Genomic DNA, 17,717 nt, shown 5'->3' with positions numbered 1-17,717 from the left:
TGTATCTTGTCCATGCTAAATAAATGAAATCTTAGTTGCAACATTCTAAATAAAAGTTAATGCCCATGTTAGCAGTCTTACGGGATGTTGCAAAAATTATAATAAAGAAAAATTCTATGAAGGTATATCAGTTAATTGTACACATTTTAAAAGAGTGAATGGGAAAACATGAAACAAAAAAGAGTTTTCATTCAGGTCAGTTTTCCTCTTTTTGCTCCCTTCACAGCCTGACTTGCTAATGATGGGAGCTGCATACCCTGTGGTGTTATTTTAACTTTCTCTTTATAGGTATAATTGAGGATCTGCATGCAAGCAGCTCTGAGCTGGTTTTCACATTGTGTTTGCATTCTTATATTCCCCAGCACTCCTTCTGTCCTGTGTTGTTTGAGCAGGAACACAGCAGTCAAGTTCATTTGTGCAGTCTCTAAACCAGTTCTCCTTTCAACAGTGCGTTTGTGCTCCGATCGACTCAGTCTCATCAAGGACTGTCTGGCTCAGATGTCAACAAACTATAAACAGTCTGCTAAGCTCCTGGGACTGGCAAACCTGCTAAGGGTTGCAGGTAAGCTGTGTTAATAAAACACTGAACTGCAGTGCAATGAGCATTTATGTTATGCTTTAGGACATTTGAGTTGATCATTAGAATATGCATTCAAAGATACCACTAAAACGTTACCTGGAAGAGCAGCCATTGGGGAGGAATGAAGCATTTCACATAAGTAGAATATTTCATCTATAAAACAGCTGAAATGGTCAGCTGCTACGTTCTGCTAATACCTGAAATAAAAAAATGCCTTGTCTGATCTAGAATTGGAGTAAAGGCTGATTTCAGACTGGAGGAGCTGTGGCTGAGAATATCTTGTTTTACAGTTAACTGGTAGTGAATTTACTGAAATTACTGTGACTGTTACTACCTCTGTAAATAATGTAGCCTGATTTAATAACAGTTGCATTTAAGATAAAGGGGGGAAAATAATCTGCAAAGCATGAATTTCAGCTGTTAGACTTCAGTCTATATTGCATGTATCTCCTTTATGCACTAAAAATAATGCATTAAGTTGAGTATTCATTTGAGGGGCTGAACATCTTTAAATATTGAATCCTGAGGATATTAGGGGGATTTTTAAATGTTTTTTTTTATAGCCTACCTAAAGTAACCTTTTGATTTTTTTTTTTAAATTTTTGAAAAATACTTAATCAATGCAGTGTAAACACAATACTGCTGTATTTTTATGATGTAGAAATAGAATATAGAAATATAAAATATTTCTATTTTATGCAGCCTGGCATATAAAATCAATGCATTCCAGCTTTGTCACTAAAACATGCCTGGCTAATTCTTTTCTCCCTCTCTATTTGTTAAATCATTTAAGATTTTTTTCTTACGTTTTTAGGAGGCTTAGTACTGGCAATTTTTTGCATAGTATTATAAATAGAGAGGGAGATACTTGAGACGGTTTGTGAGGTTGAGAACAGAGGTACGGAAATTAGGCTGTTGACCTCCCACGATACCTTGGTCCTAAGGAAAGGAGTGACATGAAATCTCCTCACTCTGGTCGGCACAGTGCTGCTACATGAAAGATGGAGGAGGGGACAGGATGGTACTGTGTTGGGTAGCTGGATCCAATCTACATAATCCATATAAAAATTTGAGTGACAGTTGTTCTTGACTTCTTTTTCTTTGCTTGTAAGGCTTTTGGGGGAAAAAAAAAGTCTCTCTTATTGGTTCATATGACAAGATTACTGTACAACTCTTTCCTTCTCCTTTCTGCTTTGTCCCACGCACATCAAGTTAAAATGTGTGAATTTTTCTTAATATTCTGGGTTCTTCGTGCTAATGCTGCTGATTTTTGCTTTACCTTCTTTTTAAATCCAAGTGATTTTATTTGTGTGAAAAAAGGAAAACCAATATGCAGAGAGATTCTATAAAGCTTTGTCCAGTAGTGTTATCCTAGTGCCTTAGCTGTAGGATTTCCAGTGCCCTGGTATATATCTTTGAAAAGGGATCAAACTCATGGCACCCATCTTCAGAGACTGAAAAATGGCAGTCCCTGCATAGTATGTTGAGAACTTTAGGGAATTTGTATAGAGTTCATTGATACAGTAGGGTCTGTGTGCTAGTGTTATGATCAGAGTGACACCTACTGAGTCACCACTGAAAAGAGAGATTTAAGAGATATTTAAAGCCAGATGATGAAATGGCCCCCCAATTCTTCTCTTCCATGCACTTAGCAGGCTAGAGAAAACCAGAAGATGAATGTGTGAGATTGTTAATTTTTAAACAGGTGAATGATTTAAAAACTACTCCTTGCTTTACTGGTGACATACTCATCTGGCAAGTGTTGGGCTCTCTGACTTTAGTGGTTAACCTTTGGGAGTGATGCTGATGGTTGTTCCTGTGGTAAGTAGGGAATTTTAGTAGTAAAATTGCATTTCAAGAGTGAGTCTTGGTAAGGAATTCACTATTTAGACATTTTTCTCTTATGCTAAATATACAAGGAACTTGGTCACTTTCGAAGTAATCTTTTGCTAATAGAATAACGTTTATTTATCTGAAAGGAAAATACAGCAAGACAACATTTTCAGTAGTGACTTTGTGTCGTGGGGGATGTGATGAGTTTTTTTCAAATTTTGCTTTACATATGTAGTTTTAAGCTTTTGTGATTAAAAACCATTTCACTGTCACTGAAGGATAAATGGTTGCATTGCTTGTATTGGAAAGCTGTTATCTGTAGAGAACATTCATTTATGAGTAAGATACGGATTTGGTATGAGAATGCCATAGTTGTGAATTTTATCTAAACCTAATTGTTGAGATGGTCTGTTGAAAACAGATTTATTTCATTTTAAGAAACTCAGTATTTTTTTTAATGTTCTTGCTTGCTTGTTTTTCTGATTTGGAAGCTGTAAACAGCATACCACTGTTACTGCAAATTTTTTGTGCCTGACTCTCTAGCCATTTACTAGTATCCAGAAGATTACCCAGTAGCATACAAAGGAAACACGATTGTCATAGTTTCAAAGCATGCATGTAAATACAGTATTTTTCCAAATTATTTAAGAAAGGCTGTAGAGCGTTACTCTTTGGTCCTCTGTGTACCTCTGATGAATGATAGAATAGGTAACCTTACCCTAAATTTAAAAAGTCTTAGAATTTGAATAGCTTGGTTATCAATACCTTTTAAAACAGATTAAGTGTAATGCTGGTATAGCCTTAATCATAGTCTGTAATGAGGAATGCTGTATAATTCGATGGTAGAGATTAAAAACATAAATTGAAACAAGACATGTAGAAATGGTATTTATGTATCTGTCAACTTGTAATTTAAGTTTCAGAGTAACAATAATAATATTATTCATACTGTTTTTAATACAATGAAGAGTTATATTAGGACTTGGTAGCCCTGTTGTAAGTGTGATAACAAACACTAGTATTATTCCACAAATTACTTCACAGACAAAAGGACAGATCCTGCATACAAATTCTAAGATTTTTGAATTAGTATATTTTATTTTAAACTTAATATTAGAAAAGGCAAACCTTCCCTGCAGTTCTAGTATGGATAGTCTTTGTTTGCAGGTGTAAAACTACTGGGAAAGGGTATCGTGGTTTCTAAACAGTTTCCGATGAAAGCAAATGGTTTTATTGAGGTATTTTGGGATGGGTCTGGATTTTGAAAAAGAGGATTGAACTTTATGGACTTAATGAAGAATTAGATAAAATGCTGCCAGGAGAAAGATTTTATTTTTGTCCTTAATTGGTTTTCACTGCTTACACAATTACCTTGATCTATGAGGTACCTTTGCTGTTTAAGAAGTTCTGATTTTGTCCTCTGGAACATATTTGAAGCTATAGTCCCTTCTGTTCCAAATCCACTTTGTAGAGTGTTGTCTTGTGTTTTGTCTGCTTAGTGGAGGAATTTGTTTCAGTATTTTCCTGACTTTGCTTCCCCTGCCACTTCACCGTGTATAATTACTGATTGGGAAGACCTGCTTGCTGCATCTGTCCACGTCTATGTAAATTTTTTATGTGTGTGTCCATATAGAGCATAAAGCATATGCTGTATTTTATTATATGTAATAGATAGCCTATAAAATCCTAAGAACATACATATTTTAATTTAAAATCTAAAAGAATGCATTTATTGTGGATGCAAGGGTACATTGCACAGAGTCATTATTAAGGAGCTTTGTGAATTATGTACTCTGAATATAGTTGCTTTGAGAGCAGCACTGAAAGTGAGTAATAGAATTTATATTCATACTTATCAAAGTTAAATCTTGCTTATGTAATGATATATCAGCTAGCTTCTTAATTGCTTTAAAGTATTTGATTAATTACAGTGAACTCTACTTAAGCCTCATGTCACTACCTCTGTTTAGTAAGCCCACAACTGTTATCTTAATTTCACAGATGGGTAAAGTGGGTGAGGAATAATGTGCTCAGCATGACAGCCAGAAAATCTACACATGCTCAGGGAGCTTGCAATCCTCACTTAATTTGTGTTCTTTGTTAAGAATGGGTGTGACGAATTCACTTTATGCAATTGCTTGAGTAGATGTGTGCAAAAAAGAAAAGTAGGAAAAAAAGCTGTATTAGAAATCAAGAGCATCTTCTCTACTCTTACTGTATGTCAAAAAGATCTACTGAGTGTTGGTCATTATTTCCTTTGTCAGGCTCTCTAGAAATGTTTCCATTATTCTCTTTTATCATAACTTTCTGTGGTAAATTTATTTAATTTTAATATCTATAAGTGAATCTATTAGCTTTAAACTTTGCTCAGATTCCTTAGTTAAAGCTTGTTTTTGAAATCCATCTTTCTTAACATTAACTTCCTTGCATTTTGGATTGACAATGTAGATGGCTTCTGATCTCCTAAATTTCCTAAATCACCTAAATCTAGGCAACACGGAATTTCTGAAGTACAATGTTTATATAATCTGACTTCTAAGTTTTAATGGCATGATTTCATTCAGGATAATGTTATTTTATCCACTCACAAATAGCTTGCATCTTACCCAATAAGTTTTTTACCCCTTATTTCAATAAGTTTTTTCCTTATTTAATCCAGATTGGATCCAAGCTTTTTAAAAGTATTTGAATATCCTTTATTTCTCAAGAAAAAAAAAATCTATTATTTCTGAGCTTTCATGGTTTTTTCTCTTGTTATTTTTATTATAACCTCAGAATCATTCAGGTTATCCCCTTCTACTTTCCAGTTTCTGAATTTGATTTGGGTCTATATGTCAGGTGTTATCATTAAGGCTTGAAGCAGAATTACTAATATAATCAGGTCACCATTTGAAAAATTCTGTCATTACTATCTTGGTTTTAGTCATGGATAGCTGTCAAAATGGCGAGGGATACAATTTAGAATTCAAAACTTTTCCTTTCATGAGAATTTACTATTAAAATGCCATCAAATGTTGTGTTACAAAGCTGAAGCAGTGAGTTTTTCTATGTCTGAATAGAAGACGACAACTAAACTGCAGCAGTGAGCATTATCAGCCCCTGCATGGTTAATGAAAGGTGTGTGGAAAAGGGCTTCACTCAGGGATTCACTGAGTAAAACTGGAGCCAGTGGTTGTTCTCTGCCATAACAGTGAGTGCCAAGCTAATGGAAGTGTCAGTGAGTTATCCTTTTATTTTTACACTTGTGCTTTTGTAAAACATGCAGAGATATATCCTCAGGACCAGAGGTCCTTGGCTGAAACATTGGGGATGGGGGATTTGATACCATACAGCTGCTCAAGCACAGTTAAAGAAACCATTTCTTGGTCCAAATGTTCTTCCTTTCTTTCCTCAGTCCCGCTGATTTTTAAGTGGACATAAATAGCAGTGATTATTTTGCCTGAAATCTGAGGGGTAATAGTTTGATTGTTTCTCTTGACTTTCCTTTGTGTCTGCTACTTAGTCAGAACTCTCTGTAGGAAGTCAAGCTGTCAGGGTGAAGTGGGCATCAGGAGGTGAGTGGCAAGTACGTGTCCCTCACTTAGAGAAATGACAGTTCACATTTAGCTTGTGAGGATAGAAGCACCTCTTTGTCATCTGTAATTGCTTTTGCCTGAATGAGAGGTTCCCAGGTTCCAGAGGGCATAATTTTGCAACAGGAGAGCCTTGAATGTGATTAATTTGCAGCATTGAGCAGTATATTGAGCAGGAGGCTGGAAGATAAAGTATGGGAAGCTAACCTGTTCTCCCAGCTGAGTTAGTCATGATGTGCAGGGATTAGGGGAGCCTTGATTGAGTTCAGTAATTAGGGTAACTTCACTTGCCTGAATGTCATTGTAGTGCAACTGCTACAGCTTTCCTTTTGAGAAAGCTTTAAAAAGAAATTTGCTTTGTCCGTGGTGATGGATCTGCAAAGTGGAGCTAAAAATAACAGCTATGCAATTTAAGAGCATGTACTCTTTAAATGGCTTTCGAAAGGGGATCTGATTTAACCTTCTGAAATATTTGCATTTCACAAGTTGTAGTAATACAGTTTCATAAACCAGTGCCCTTTTCAAATTATTGTAACAACACTGACTGCATAAAATTGCTTTTAATAATAGAGGAGAAGCATGAGCAAGAAACTTGCATTTAAAAAATCTGCTTGTTTTTATTCTAAAAATTCTTTCCTAAATTAGTGGTTTATTTTTCCTGTGTGTGTTTTGTCACCTTCTCATAGAGTACATGGACATACATAGTGTTTTGAGCACAAGACTGGACAAACTAATGCCAGCAAATTGTTCACTCTAAATTGAAAAAAGCTTTAAAATTATAGATGACTAGAGAAGGGTGACAGGTATAAGTGTTATTTGTATTGACTGTAAGTGGCTCTGAGATGGAGAAGAGCTGTCTCATTAGATTTTCATTTGTGAATGTTGATCTATTAAAATTAAGGTCAGGATGTTTTTCTGCAAAGATTCTTGATGAAACTTAAGTCAGAAGGCTTCAGTAGTGTCTGAAGTGTAACTTTTGATTCATAACTAGTGGAAGAGGCATTGTCCAGAAGGTCTGGTGACTGAGATGGATGTATGGTATGGAAAAACTAGTTTCAGTTCTACTCACTCAATTTATGAGGTTACGGATTTTTAGATGCTTACATTTTCTGCATCTTTAGATGTGCATTATTTAGAGCCATGAAGTGGCAGTTTAAAATGGGCCTTTGTATATTATAAGAAAACAAACATTTCAATTCTTTTCTTCTATTACAGTACATAGACTTTATTTTTTTTCAGTGTCAGGATTTTGATTTATATGTCACTTAGCTTAAATATCAGTTTTGATCCTTTGGCCAACACATAAATACAGTTTTCAAAACCACCTTTTTTTTAACCTTGACATAACATGCTAATTGGTTTGGGGTTTTTTGCAAGCTATGGTGCCAATGTTTTTTTAAAATACTAACTCCTTTTATTGTTTCCTTCAGGAAAACACAGATAATTTTATTTTTGTTTCAGTTTCAAGAGGGGCTTTTCATGTTGTGGTATATAGTTAATTTTTAAGAAATAAAGTGGCAAGCTTAAGTTAATTCCAATTAACTAATAAAAAGTTTGATTTTTTTTCTTACAGGAGATGATCAGATGGAAAGAAAAGGTCAAGTTTTAATCCTTTTAGTGGAACAGGCTCTTAGTTTCCAGGACTACAAAGCAGCTAGTATGCATTGCCAGGAGCTCATGGCCACAGGTGAAGTGAATAAATAATGAATGCATGAGGTGATGGAGGTGGAAATCTGTGTTGTGACTTTGGTCTTATTGTGAAGTGTGGTACCTCAGATTATTCAATTTCATTAAAATAGCATTTAGATCTTGTTAGTGGAAGTGCACTGGCATTGAATAGAGACACAAACAGCAAATACTGCATGGAATAAGTCTGTATTGAACTACTGGATAGTAACCTCAGGGAGCTTTTCTGTATGCCTCTGGGAGCCACAATTTCTACTTCTTTCCACACTGTATCCCTCTCAGATAGGTAAAACCTTGTGACTGCAGCTAGCAGGAAAGTGCAAGTCTTTTAGAACTCTACCTTTCTCTCAAAACTCTTAAGATATTTATATATTTGTGCTGTTTATATGATTTGTGTATGTGACAGTATGAGTGGAGGTAAAGGAAATACAGCCGCTTCAGTAAGGTGTTCAGTATCATGCACTGAAATGAATGATGATTTTCTTATTGTAATATGTAAAAATATAGGATGTAAGCTTACAGATGCCTGTTTTATTTTTATCTACAATATGATAAAAATTAGTCTTTTAAGTATTTGGTCAGTCTAAAGTTGAGCTACAGCTCTGTTTTATGGAGCCTTTATGGTTCCTTTTTCAGGGCATGTTAAGCCTTGACTGGAATACCACATGCCCTTCTTTATCTCATCCAATAAGAATTAAGCATCTTCCTTTCACCTGTGATAGGAAGTCTGTTTTGTGTTCCTTTGTAGGCTATTCTAAAAGCTGGGAAGTGTGCAGTCAGCTGGGGCAGTCAGAAGGCTACCAGGACCTGGGGATGCGCCAGGAGCTCATGGCCTTTGCTCTGACACACTGTCCCCCCTGCGCCATAGAGGCACTGCTGGCAGTGAGCAGCTCATTGCAAACCCAGGTACCTGATTCTGGAGCTGCTTTCATCAAAGTTTGGTGCCTACCAAAGTAAAGGGGACTTGGGCTCATTTTCAAGTTTGTTCCTTTAAGTTCTACCCTCCAGTATGTTCATATTTTTTTTGCTCTGCTCTTCTACTTTCACTGTTCTATTTCAGCAAATGAGGTCTCTTTCTAAGCAGTTTTGTGTGATGAATTGGTTTCTGAAGTGGAAGTGCACTTGTGTTTTCTATCTTTAGTACTTTTAATTTCTTTATTGATTGCCTGATTTAAACTGATTTTATTTAAAAATGCAGTTGATGAAATTTTAAAGTATTTTCCAGGTATTTATAGTTTGTAATGCAACTTCATTAAATGCCCACATAAATGTCTATTAAGAATTTATTCTATGATTTTTATGGTCTTTACCCAATATGCAATGAAATTATTTTCTCACAGATTTCAATGATGTAATGGTTTTAACAGCTGCAAGAAGCTTTGTGTCTGAGCAATCTTTATTAACTCTGCAATGACTGACTTGATAGAATCACATGTTAGGTGTTGAGCTGATTGCAGTATATATGTGAGAACACGTAACTGTGGCATTTAAATACAACTTATGTCAAGGTGACATAGCAAAAGTTTTATTTGAAATTGAAGGGCAATAATTTAGGTTGTCAAAATCTTAAATTTCTGTTCGCTGTAATTGTGGCTTGGCCTACATACTATGACTTGTTTGAGTTCATAATTGTCTTAGTTGTCTAAGAGTTCACAGTGTTCTTAGATTTATAATTGTGTAATGGAAACGTCTTAGAGGTCTTTGGACACAGAATGTAAGAATGGGGGAGAAGAGAGTCATAGCACATAGCTATGTGCAGCCTGATTAAGGCAGTTGCAAGTGTATAGCCTTCACAAAGCCGCTGTCCTGTGAAACACTTGTCTTTGTGGAGCTGCCCAATGCCTCAGAGTCTCAGTTCAGATAACGTATGTTTTCTTGACATTTCTTTACTCTACACTGTACAGCACAGTACTTAATGTTAAAAAAAAAATCTTAGATTGTGAGAAAAACACTGCACAAAATTCACAGAGAAGGGAAGGTAATTTTGTCTAGCGACTCCAGCAGTGAGAGGATGTCAGGAATGCTGTGTTTTCCTCTTTGCGTCTTCTCCTGCCCCCTTTTCTATCATGGAAGCCCTTACGTCAGTTTTTTGGATTTCCTCTGAAATAAGTAATAATTCTTTCTTTGGCTTATTTGACTGGCAAAAGATAATAATTATTTCATGTTTATAGATTCTTTATCAGGCTGTGAATTACCAGTTTCTTCCTTCTGAAGGACGTGAGAATTCCTGTATCTCTGGGCCTTCTTTGTTGATCACAAAGGACACAGAGGTAAGTTTTAATGTAATAATAACTTTGTTGTACATTACTCTGAAGAATGGAATTTGAGTTTTTAGCAACCTCTGTCTGCTTACTAGATAGAATGAGCAACATTAGACATAAAGTACTTTCTGTTGTTAGATTAACTTCAAGGTTTTGCTTGTGTATTTATACTTTGTTCTCATTTTTAGTTGCTTTTTACTACAGTCTTGGCACCATTGGAAAAAAACATAAACCCAGAGACAAGAAAAGTGAAAAAAACCTTACATTAAAATAGACAGCTATATTGGTTTAGTTTTTTTTTTTTAATCTGTCCCAGTTGCAAAACAATTTTAAATCTGAAATACATATTTAACAAAAAAAAAGGTTTTAATTAAACTTACTTTTCTCCTTATTTCTGTGCATCGTAAAGTTTATCACTTGTTACTTTATAATGTTCATACATTGCATGTGAAATTATTTTTATGTGTAAGAAGGAACATTGAGTGTTCCACAGGCAGGACAACAGGAAACAAGTCGTCTATTATTCTTTCTGCTTTTATGTCTATTATTTTATGTCTGTATATGTACAATTGCAAGTACTTTTCTCTCGTTAAAGAAGATGTAATTATTTATCTAGTTATGAAAACAGGAATTTTTTTCACACTCTTTGAAGTGGAAAATTCTATATTTAATTTATTCTTTTCTCTGTGTTTTGTTTAATGAAATACGTGAGTGATAAATAAATCTAGGGGATCAAAAGCCTTAAGGAAATACAAGAAAGAGGAGATTAAAAGGGTGTGGTGAAAGAGGGAAGGAAAGAAAGAAAGAAAAGGTTCATTTTGCATAGGGTGGCTTTTTGAGAAATTATGAGAGTTCCAGCCTCCTTGGAGTATATGTCCATATTTTATGTATGGTTTTTATGTATGTACATGTGTGTATGTGTGTATAAATACACACGTGCATGTATATGTATGTATATACATGCCTATATAGACATACATGTAGATGTATGTATTTGCATATATATAAAATAAATGACAGGAAGGTAAAACAGCACTACAAACAGTATTCAGAGGAAGAGGGCCAAACATTTTGTGTCTGTCAGAATCATCAATATGAAGAACAGGTCTGTTTCACTAGCACAAATGCATTTTATTTTCTGGAAATCCATAGATACATCTCTCTGAGTGGGAGGTGATTAAGTAGATGTTAATAAATTTGATATGGGTGTGGATGCATATGTTTACAATATTTTAATATCTATAAAAATTTGTCACGCATCACCTTTCATGTGCTGTTGTAATATATTGTGGCAGAACAATTAGACATGCATATAAATGATTCAGAAATTTATTCAAAGCTTTATCAGAGTTGAGTAAACTCACTAATTAACTTTGCTATCATTTCAGTTTGCATATTGGAAGCAATTTTCATTATGCTGGAAAATTGACATTCAAAAATTTCTCCAGTATAGCTTTCATTTCCCCACCCCACTTAGCTGTGGTTGATTGTCTCTTTAGAATTCCAAGTAGGTAGACAATTGACCTGGCAAATTCGTGTGTTGCTGCACTGAGGTGTATTTTCTTTAATAAGGCTCCTTTGTATGTCGTGTTTCAGGCTCCTTGGCATGTCATATTTCAGACTGTTACACGAGGAAATGAAGTTCTGGATATTTGCTAATTTTTTCCTTTTGTTATCTCCCAGTTGACTTAATAGGGATTTATATTTTTTTTCATTTCTTGGAATGACACAGGAGGATACATAGCCAAAAATTTACTCACTGTATAACTTCTCCTTTGTTACAAACATCTGCAGTGTTAGAAAAGCAATATATTCAATAACTCAGTTTTTCTGACTTCACTGAATCCCATAACTGCAATCCTTGTAGTCACACTTCATCTAATTCCCTGTGCTTCACCTTCATTGTCTTGCGCAGAATTTTAGTTTTTTTAAAGAACAAAAAAGCAAGTTAGAAGATCTTTTTCCCTTTTCTTGTATTCCTTTCATTTTCACTTACATTCTGATTAACTTACAGAATCCTTATTTCAGGGAATTGACAAATGTTTTTTCTCATTTACTGATGCCTTTTCAAATTGGTGCTCTAAGTGTTTCTTATCCTTGACTTGATTAAGGTCTGGCATACATGTGTTTGGGCGTCCCTTTTTCTATTGCATTCAAAATACCTGTCTGTAACTCACTTTTGCTTTTCAAAGGATAATAACAACACTTCTGCTTTTCAAACCTTTAGTGACATTTTATATCCCTCTTACTTTTGTCTAGCATTGAATTTTTAGTCTCCACTACCATTTCTTCCCTTTACGTCAACCAACATCACCAGCTGGTCATACTTTTTCATCAACTTTCTCTTGGTGAACTCTTCCCTGGTAATTTCTGAAATAATTTCATTTTCATTCAATTTTTCCGCCAAATTATTTCCCCTAAAACTTGCAGAAATCTTGATAGGAGCTTGCTATAAATATCATAGACTGCTTAGAAATGGTTCATTTAATACTCCTGTCATATTGACTTCAGCATAACTTTTCTCCAAGTTTTTGGTGGTCCTGCTCTAAAGAAATTAATGAATGCTGTGATAAAGCTGCACGTCATTATTCTGTAGGAGCTAATGCATTTGCACAAGCTTTGTGTCAGCTTGTCACTGTTGTTTGAACTCATGGAATCTATTTGAGAAGTTATGCTGTGGAAGCTATCATGATTCCAGTGTGCCAGATTGTTTTTAAGCAAAATGTTAAGTTTCAACAATCCTCATCCTTCTTACTTTGTCATCCTTTTTACTTGTGTGTGCTACAAATGCCTAAAAAAACTAGTCTTGTGCTTCTCAACCAAAATATCTTGGTGAGAAGATTAAGCTCTTGATTAATGAAAAGCCTTTCAGAATACTAATGGTATAATTATTAAATTCAAATAAAATGCTTAGATATGAGATGCTGTGTTGTGTATAAGCACAAAACAATATTAATCAGTTGCCTTGTGAGCTCTGAATTTATTAAATCTGCATAATACTTAAATTATGTTTACATCTGTTAGAAATCATTATTTTTTACATATCTGAATGTGGAAGCATAATTACTGTTACATGGCACATAACCCAAGAGAAATTAAGTTTAAAGTTTTTTAAAAATGAACTCTTGACTGAAAATTACATGTATTTTCTAGAGGAGAAATTAATATGTTCAAATTATAAGAATGATTTTCTTAAAGGCTTCTTAAAGAAAAGAAAATTTCTGATTAACAGAGCATTAGTGTCTTTGCTTTTCCAGTTTTACCAGGCACTGTATCTGGGAAAAGACAGGGTCTCTTAAAATGTTTGTTTACATTAAATTGGTAGGTCACACGTTGTTATCACAGCTGGTTAGAAATGATTAGATAGTCATGATCAGTTATGCTCTTGTCCTTTAGCTGCTGCTCCAAAATGTCTCTGTCAGATCTGCAGGTGTTAAGCAGCTGTCTTCATTACTGCTGTGTATCTCAGGCAGTCATCAAAGGCTGTGTTTCAGCAGCTGAATCAAATGCACTGTGTCTGCTTAAGGCTGGGTTACTTCTTTTTTTCCAGTGATGGCCCTGGACATTCAGTGACTCTTGAATATTAGTGTTGTCACCTTGAGCTGAATCTTTTCCATAATCTCTCATTTAGAGTCTGGTTTATCATTGCAGGACTGGAGTTTTCACTTCCAGTGGTTCATAGCTGTAACAGACATTGAAAAAAAACCTAAAAATCCCTGATATAAAACCCTCCAAGGCACAAAAAAAATACAAGTAGGTTCTATATTAATATGTATTTAAAAGAAACTATTTTAAATTCCTGTTTGGCAATGGAAGTACCAAAAAGGGAAAAGGAAGACCTAATGTGTGATGCTCTGTTTTTGAGCAGACTCTGTTCTGTCTCATTTCATTTCCTTCATAGTTTTGACATAAAATGATTCTTAACATAAAAAGTGTATGCAGTGTATGGTCTTTGCAAGTTTTAATCCTTGCACCTTGACTAATTGTCATTAAGGACTAAAACCAATCCTAAAACCCATGCTGCTGTTGTTCTGATTTATTACTGTCTCTTGTGTGGCTTGTCTCAAAAACAGTTGGCTTTGTTATTTGTCCTCTCACATTAGACTGTTTGGAATTATATAAGGGTATGTAGGAGCAAGGGTGTATATAAACATAAAGATATGCTGTATATTTTTATATAAATATTTTAGCTGTTATTTTAGAGTAACATGATAAATCAGAATTTATTTGTTGTCTTTTTTTATACCATTTAGATTCAAGCAGATTTTCAATCTGCTAATTTGGCTGCTATTTATTAAGTTGTTGCCATTATTATTTTGATTTTAATCGGAAGTGCTTACTCTATAAAGGATGTCAGGAAGAATTAATAGAAGAAAATAATTTCTCTCAAACACCTCTCAGGACCCCCAAAATATAACTTCTCCCTAAATATACAATTAAATAATACAATTAAAGTTGGTTTTTGAGATGAGATCTCCATCATTATTTAAGCAATAACTTCTTTTGTGAGAGACTGATTTGAGATAGCAAAAAGTTGTAACCAGTAAGTGTTGCTGCTCCAGGTACAGAGTAAAATGGCTTCTCAGAAAACAGAATTATTATTTTTGCTGAAAAAACTGTAATTACTTGTAAGAGTGAAATTATTTTTAAACAAAAGTCAGTAGTGTTTATCTGATAGCAGTAGTGCCATAAGCATTAACACCTGCATACAGGTTAGCTCATTAGTTTTCATACTGCTGAAGGAAGCTGATTTAAAGAAAAGTGCTTTGCTCAAATGCAGTTGACAACTTGGGTGGGATGATTTTTTCTCGTTCTGTTTTAGTTTGGTTTAGTGTTGGTTTATTTTTCCTCCATGAAAAATCAGCTAGATGTGTCGCAGCATCTACTTGAAAATGGTGGCAGAGAGGAATTAGTATTCTGTATGTAGCATTTAAAATAAATTACAAGAAATTGTCTTACTAAGTACTTAAAATGGTTTATTTAAAAAGCACGTGAACAAGAAATTCTCCCCCCAGGCCACCAGACATAGGATTTTCAGTTGGTTTTAATTCTTCAGAGCAGCAAAAATTCTGACAGGTTGTACTTGGCATGTACATGGCAATGTGGTGAAGCAAGAGCTGAAATTCCCACTTTAGCCAGTTGATTCATTAGTGGTGCATCTGTGAAATGCACAATATGATTTCAGAAAAGATTAAAACAAGTGCTGTAGGAGGACTTAAGATGAACCTGCTACTTCAGTGGTCAGCTTGAGGCAGTAATTTACTGTACATTATAGTAAAAGGTACTAAAAATAAGGTTTTCTACATGAAATTCTACCTTCTTGAAGCTGATACGTTTTTCTTCTGAGGTTACAGTGGGATGTATTTCTCTTCAGCATAACTTGGCATCCTTTGGCTCTCATGTTTGAGGTTTTGTCATGAATTAGTAAGTCGTAAACTAATACTTCCCATGCAATTTTACAGGTAGAATTTTTCTGTTTCAATATAATTCAGTGTATGGTGAAATTAATAGTATCATTGTTAGAGATAAATGTATGGCTGTTAAAGTTTGCTATATGGAGGAAAATATTCGGTTTTTGTTATGAAAACTGTGTGTGTTTACCTCAATATGCTAATTATATGTTTATGAATAATATACATGCATTGTAAAGCATGCAAGTAACACAAACCTAAGAGAACTGGAATAGCACAGGTCAGACAGCATGTTCTGGGTGTTATTTAAATGCTTTACATAGGAAGAGCTGGTATAGGGAGCCCCATTTGTGGAACATGTCTCTACTTTCAAGAATGGAGTTATATGTGAGTTCATACTAAGTGAAGGTATATATGCATGTATTGCAGAAGCAGTTTTTGATTGAGAAAAGGCTGGGATTCTTGTAGTCTTTCAGGCTGGCTGTTTTTTCAGTATTTTGTGTGCCAGCTGCAGAATTACAAAACTTGATGATACTTAATCAGTTGGTCTAGAGATGTATATTTACATCTCTACCATTTCCCCTATTGAGAATTCAACTTAATGCTACCTCTGTAAAAATATAAGATTTTCTCTAGTATCAGTTTTCTTTAATTACTGAAGATCAACTTTATTATACTCAGTCCTCATGTTTGTAGAGAGGTGATTATTTTAGTGGTAACATTCAACATTTATGTAGAACATTGTCATTATAAACTTTGGAATTAAAACCAGTGCTGTCTGTTATGCTCACATAACTGAGCAAGGGGCCAAATGTTCTGCTGATCACACCGCTTACTTCACAGTGAAACTCCTAAATCACTTTTTGTCTTTTGCTTATTTTTGGCAGCTGCTGCCTGAATTAATTAATGGTCATTCAAATGTGTTATTAATACAGTGTGTCTGAACTCAAATGCATTTGTTTGGCTTTAGGTCACTAACCTAATTATAGCAGGAGCCTAACCCCCCTGCATTGTGTGTTGGATATGTCACAGGATGAAACCAGCGTCTCCTCTGGCCAGTCTGCCGATTTGTTGTACTGGACGACATCCAAAACCATGAAGGTGTTGTCCAACACAACTCTGACTACCAAGGCCATGCTACATGCTGTCAGTGATGGGCAGTGGTGGAAGAGATCCTTAACTTATCTGCGACCATTACATGTAAGGGATTGCTGATGTGTCCCCGGATGTTTAGACATTTGTGATACATTGGTATAATAACTCAACTCCTGTTAGGACCTGATAGCTGAACCCTCAAATCAGTAAACAAACTACAGATATCATGGGAGTATTTGCAAGGAAATTCCAGTGAAGGAAGGGGTCTAAAGCTGTTTTCTAGTCTGTTTTTTCCTGTTTTCTTAGCAAAGGCCTAATTGAAATTTGGCAGAACTTCAAAACTTTGGGGAACAAAGCACAGTAAAGCCCACTCTTTAAATACTGTCATCTTGTATTCAAAGCTATTCCTTTGCAGTTTCTTGTTTCTACTTTCTCTGTTTCAGTGACTTTTCTATAATGTTTGTGCCACTATTTTCTGTGATACTACTTTTGAACATGATTCTCTTTCCTTTTTTAAGAATACTGGACTTCATTCAGAACTGTATGTAAGATGACTCCTTTGTTGCTCCCCACTGAATTCAATCTTTTCATTTACAGTTGTTTCCCTTCTGCATAGTGTTTACAGCATTTTTATGAGCTTTTTTTACAACTAGGATCAACTATACTTGTTTTTCCCAGGGCCAAGAATTTGGAGATGTATTAAAAAGTGGGTCTGGAGAAAATGCTACTGTGGAAAAACAAGGCTGTCATCCATTTTATGAGTCTCTAATTGATGATCCATATGTTGCAGAAGTAAGTTACAGTTATAGAAGTCCAGAGTTTTTGTTGAGATCTTATATCAATTGAAAATACAGAGTTTTTTATTATATTCTGTGCCATAGTAGAAAAAAAAAAGAAACAGAATTAAACAAAGGAAAGCAAATAGAGGAAATGAGGTAAGGAGCTGCATGTGATGCAAGTGATCCAAATAAAAATGCAGGTGCAGAGTGCATGTGTCATTTGTCTTTTTACTTCCAGCCTGAAGTCAGCTATGGAACATACCAGAACAATTCTTTGGAAAGCTTTGCAGAAGTGTTGCTGAGAACAGGGAAACTCGCAGAAACAAAGAGCGAAGGAAAAGACCTACTTCCAACTACAGAAGGTATGGACATATTGTATACATGCACTCCATATATAGTAAATACAGAAGTGTCTGTGGGTGGGTTTAATTATGGAGAGTTGCACAGAACTATCTGAAGTATTGTCTGCGTGTTTTGCATGAATTGTGATCTGGTTCAAT

At 35.0% G+C, this 17,717-nt stretch overlaps 1 protein-coding gene across 2 annotated transcripts in view; it reads left to right on the top strand.

Annotated features, from left to right (window-relative positions):
- NBAS (NBAS subunit of NRZ tethering complex) overlaps positions 1 to 17,717 on the top strand; it is a 157,861-nt gene that overhangs the window by 58,002 nt on the left and 82,142 nt on the right. For both annotated transcript variants that reach the window (XM_053973135.1, XM_053973136.1), the window contains exons 32-38: positions 449 to 562; positions 7,559 to 7,672; positions 8,420 to 8,577; positions 9,843 to 9,941; positions 16,376 to 16,543; positions 17,117 to 17,230; positions 17,456 to 17,579. In XM_053973135.1, the coding sequence (XP_053829110.1) occupies positions 449 to 562; positions 7,559 to 7,672; positions 8,420 to 8,577; positions 9,843 to 9,941; positions 16,376 to 16,543; positions 17,117 to 17,230; positions 17,456 to 17,579 (891 nt within the window). The remainder of the gene's footprint in view (positions 1 to 448; positions 563 to 7,558; positions 7,673 to 8,419; positions 8,578 to 9,842; positions 9,942 to 16,375; positions 16,544 to 17,116; positions 17,231 to 17,455; positions 17,580 to 17,717) is intronic.

This window comes from Vidua macroura, chromosome 3 (assembly GCF_024509145.1).
Source record: "Vidua macroura isolate BioBank_ID:100142 chromosome 3, ASM2450914v1, whole genome shotgun sequence".
Taxonomy (NCBI): domain Eukaryota; kingdom Metazoa; phylum Chordata; class Aves; order Passeriformes; family Viduidae; genus Vidua; species Vidua macroura.
This window is presented reverse-complemented; position numbering and strand designations above follow the sequence as displayed.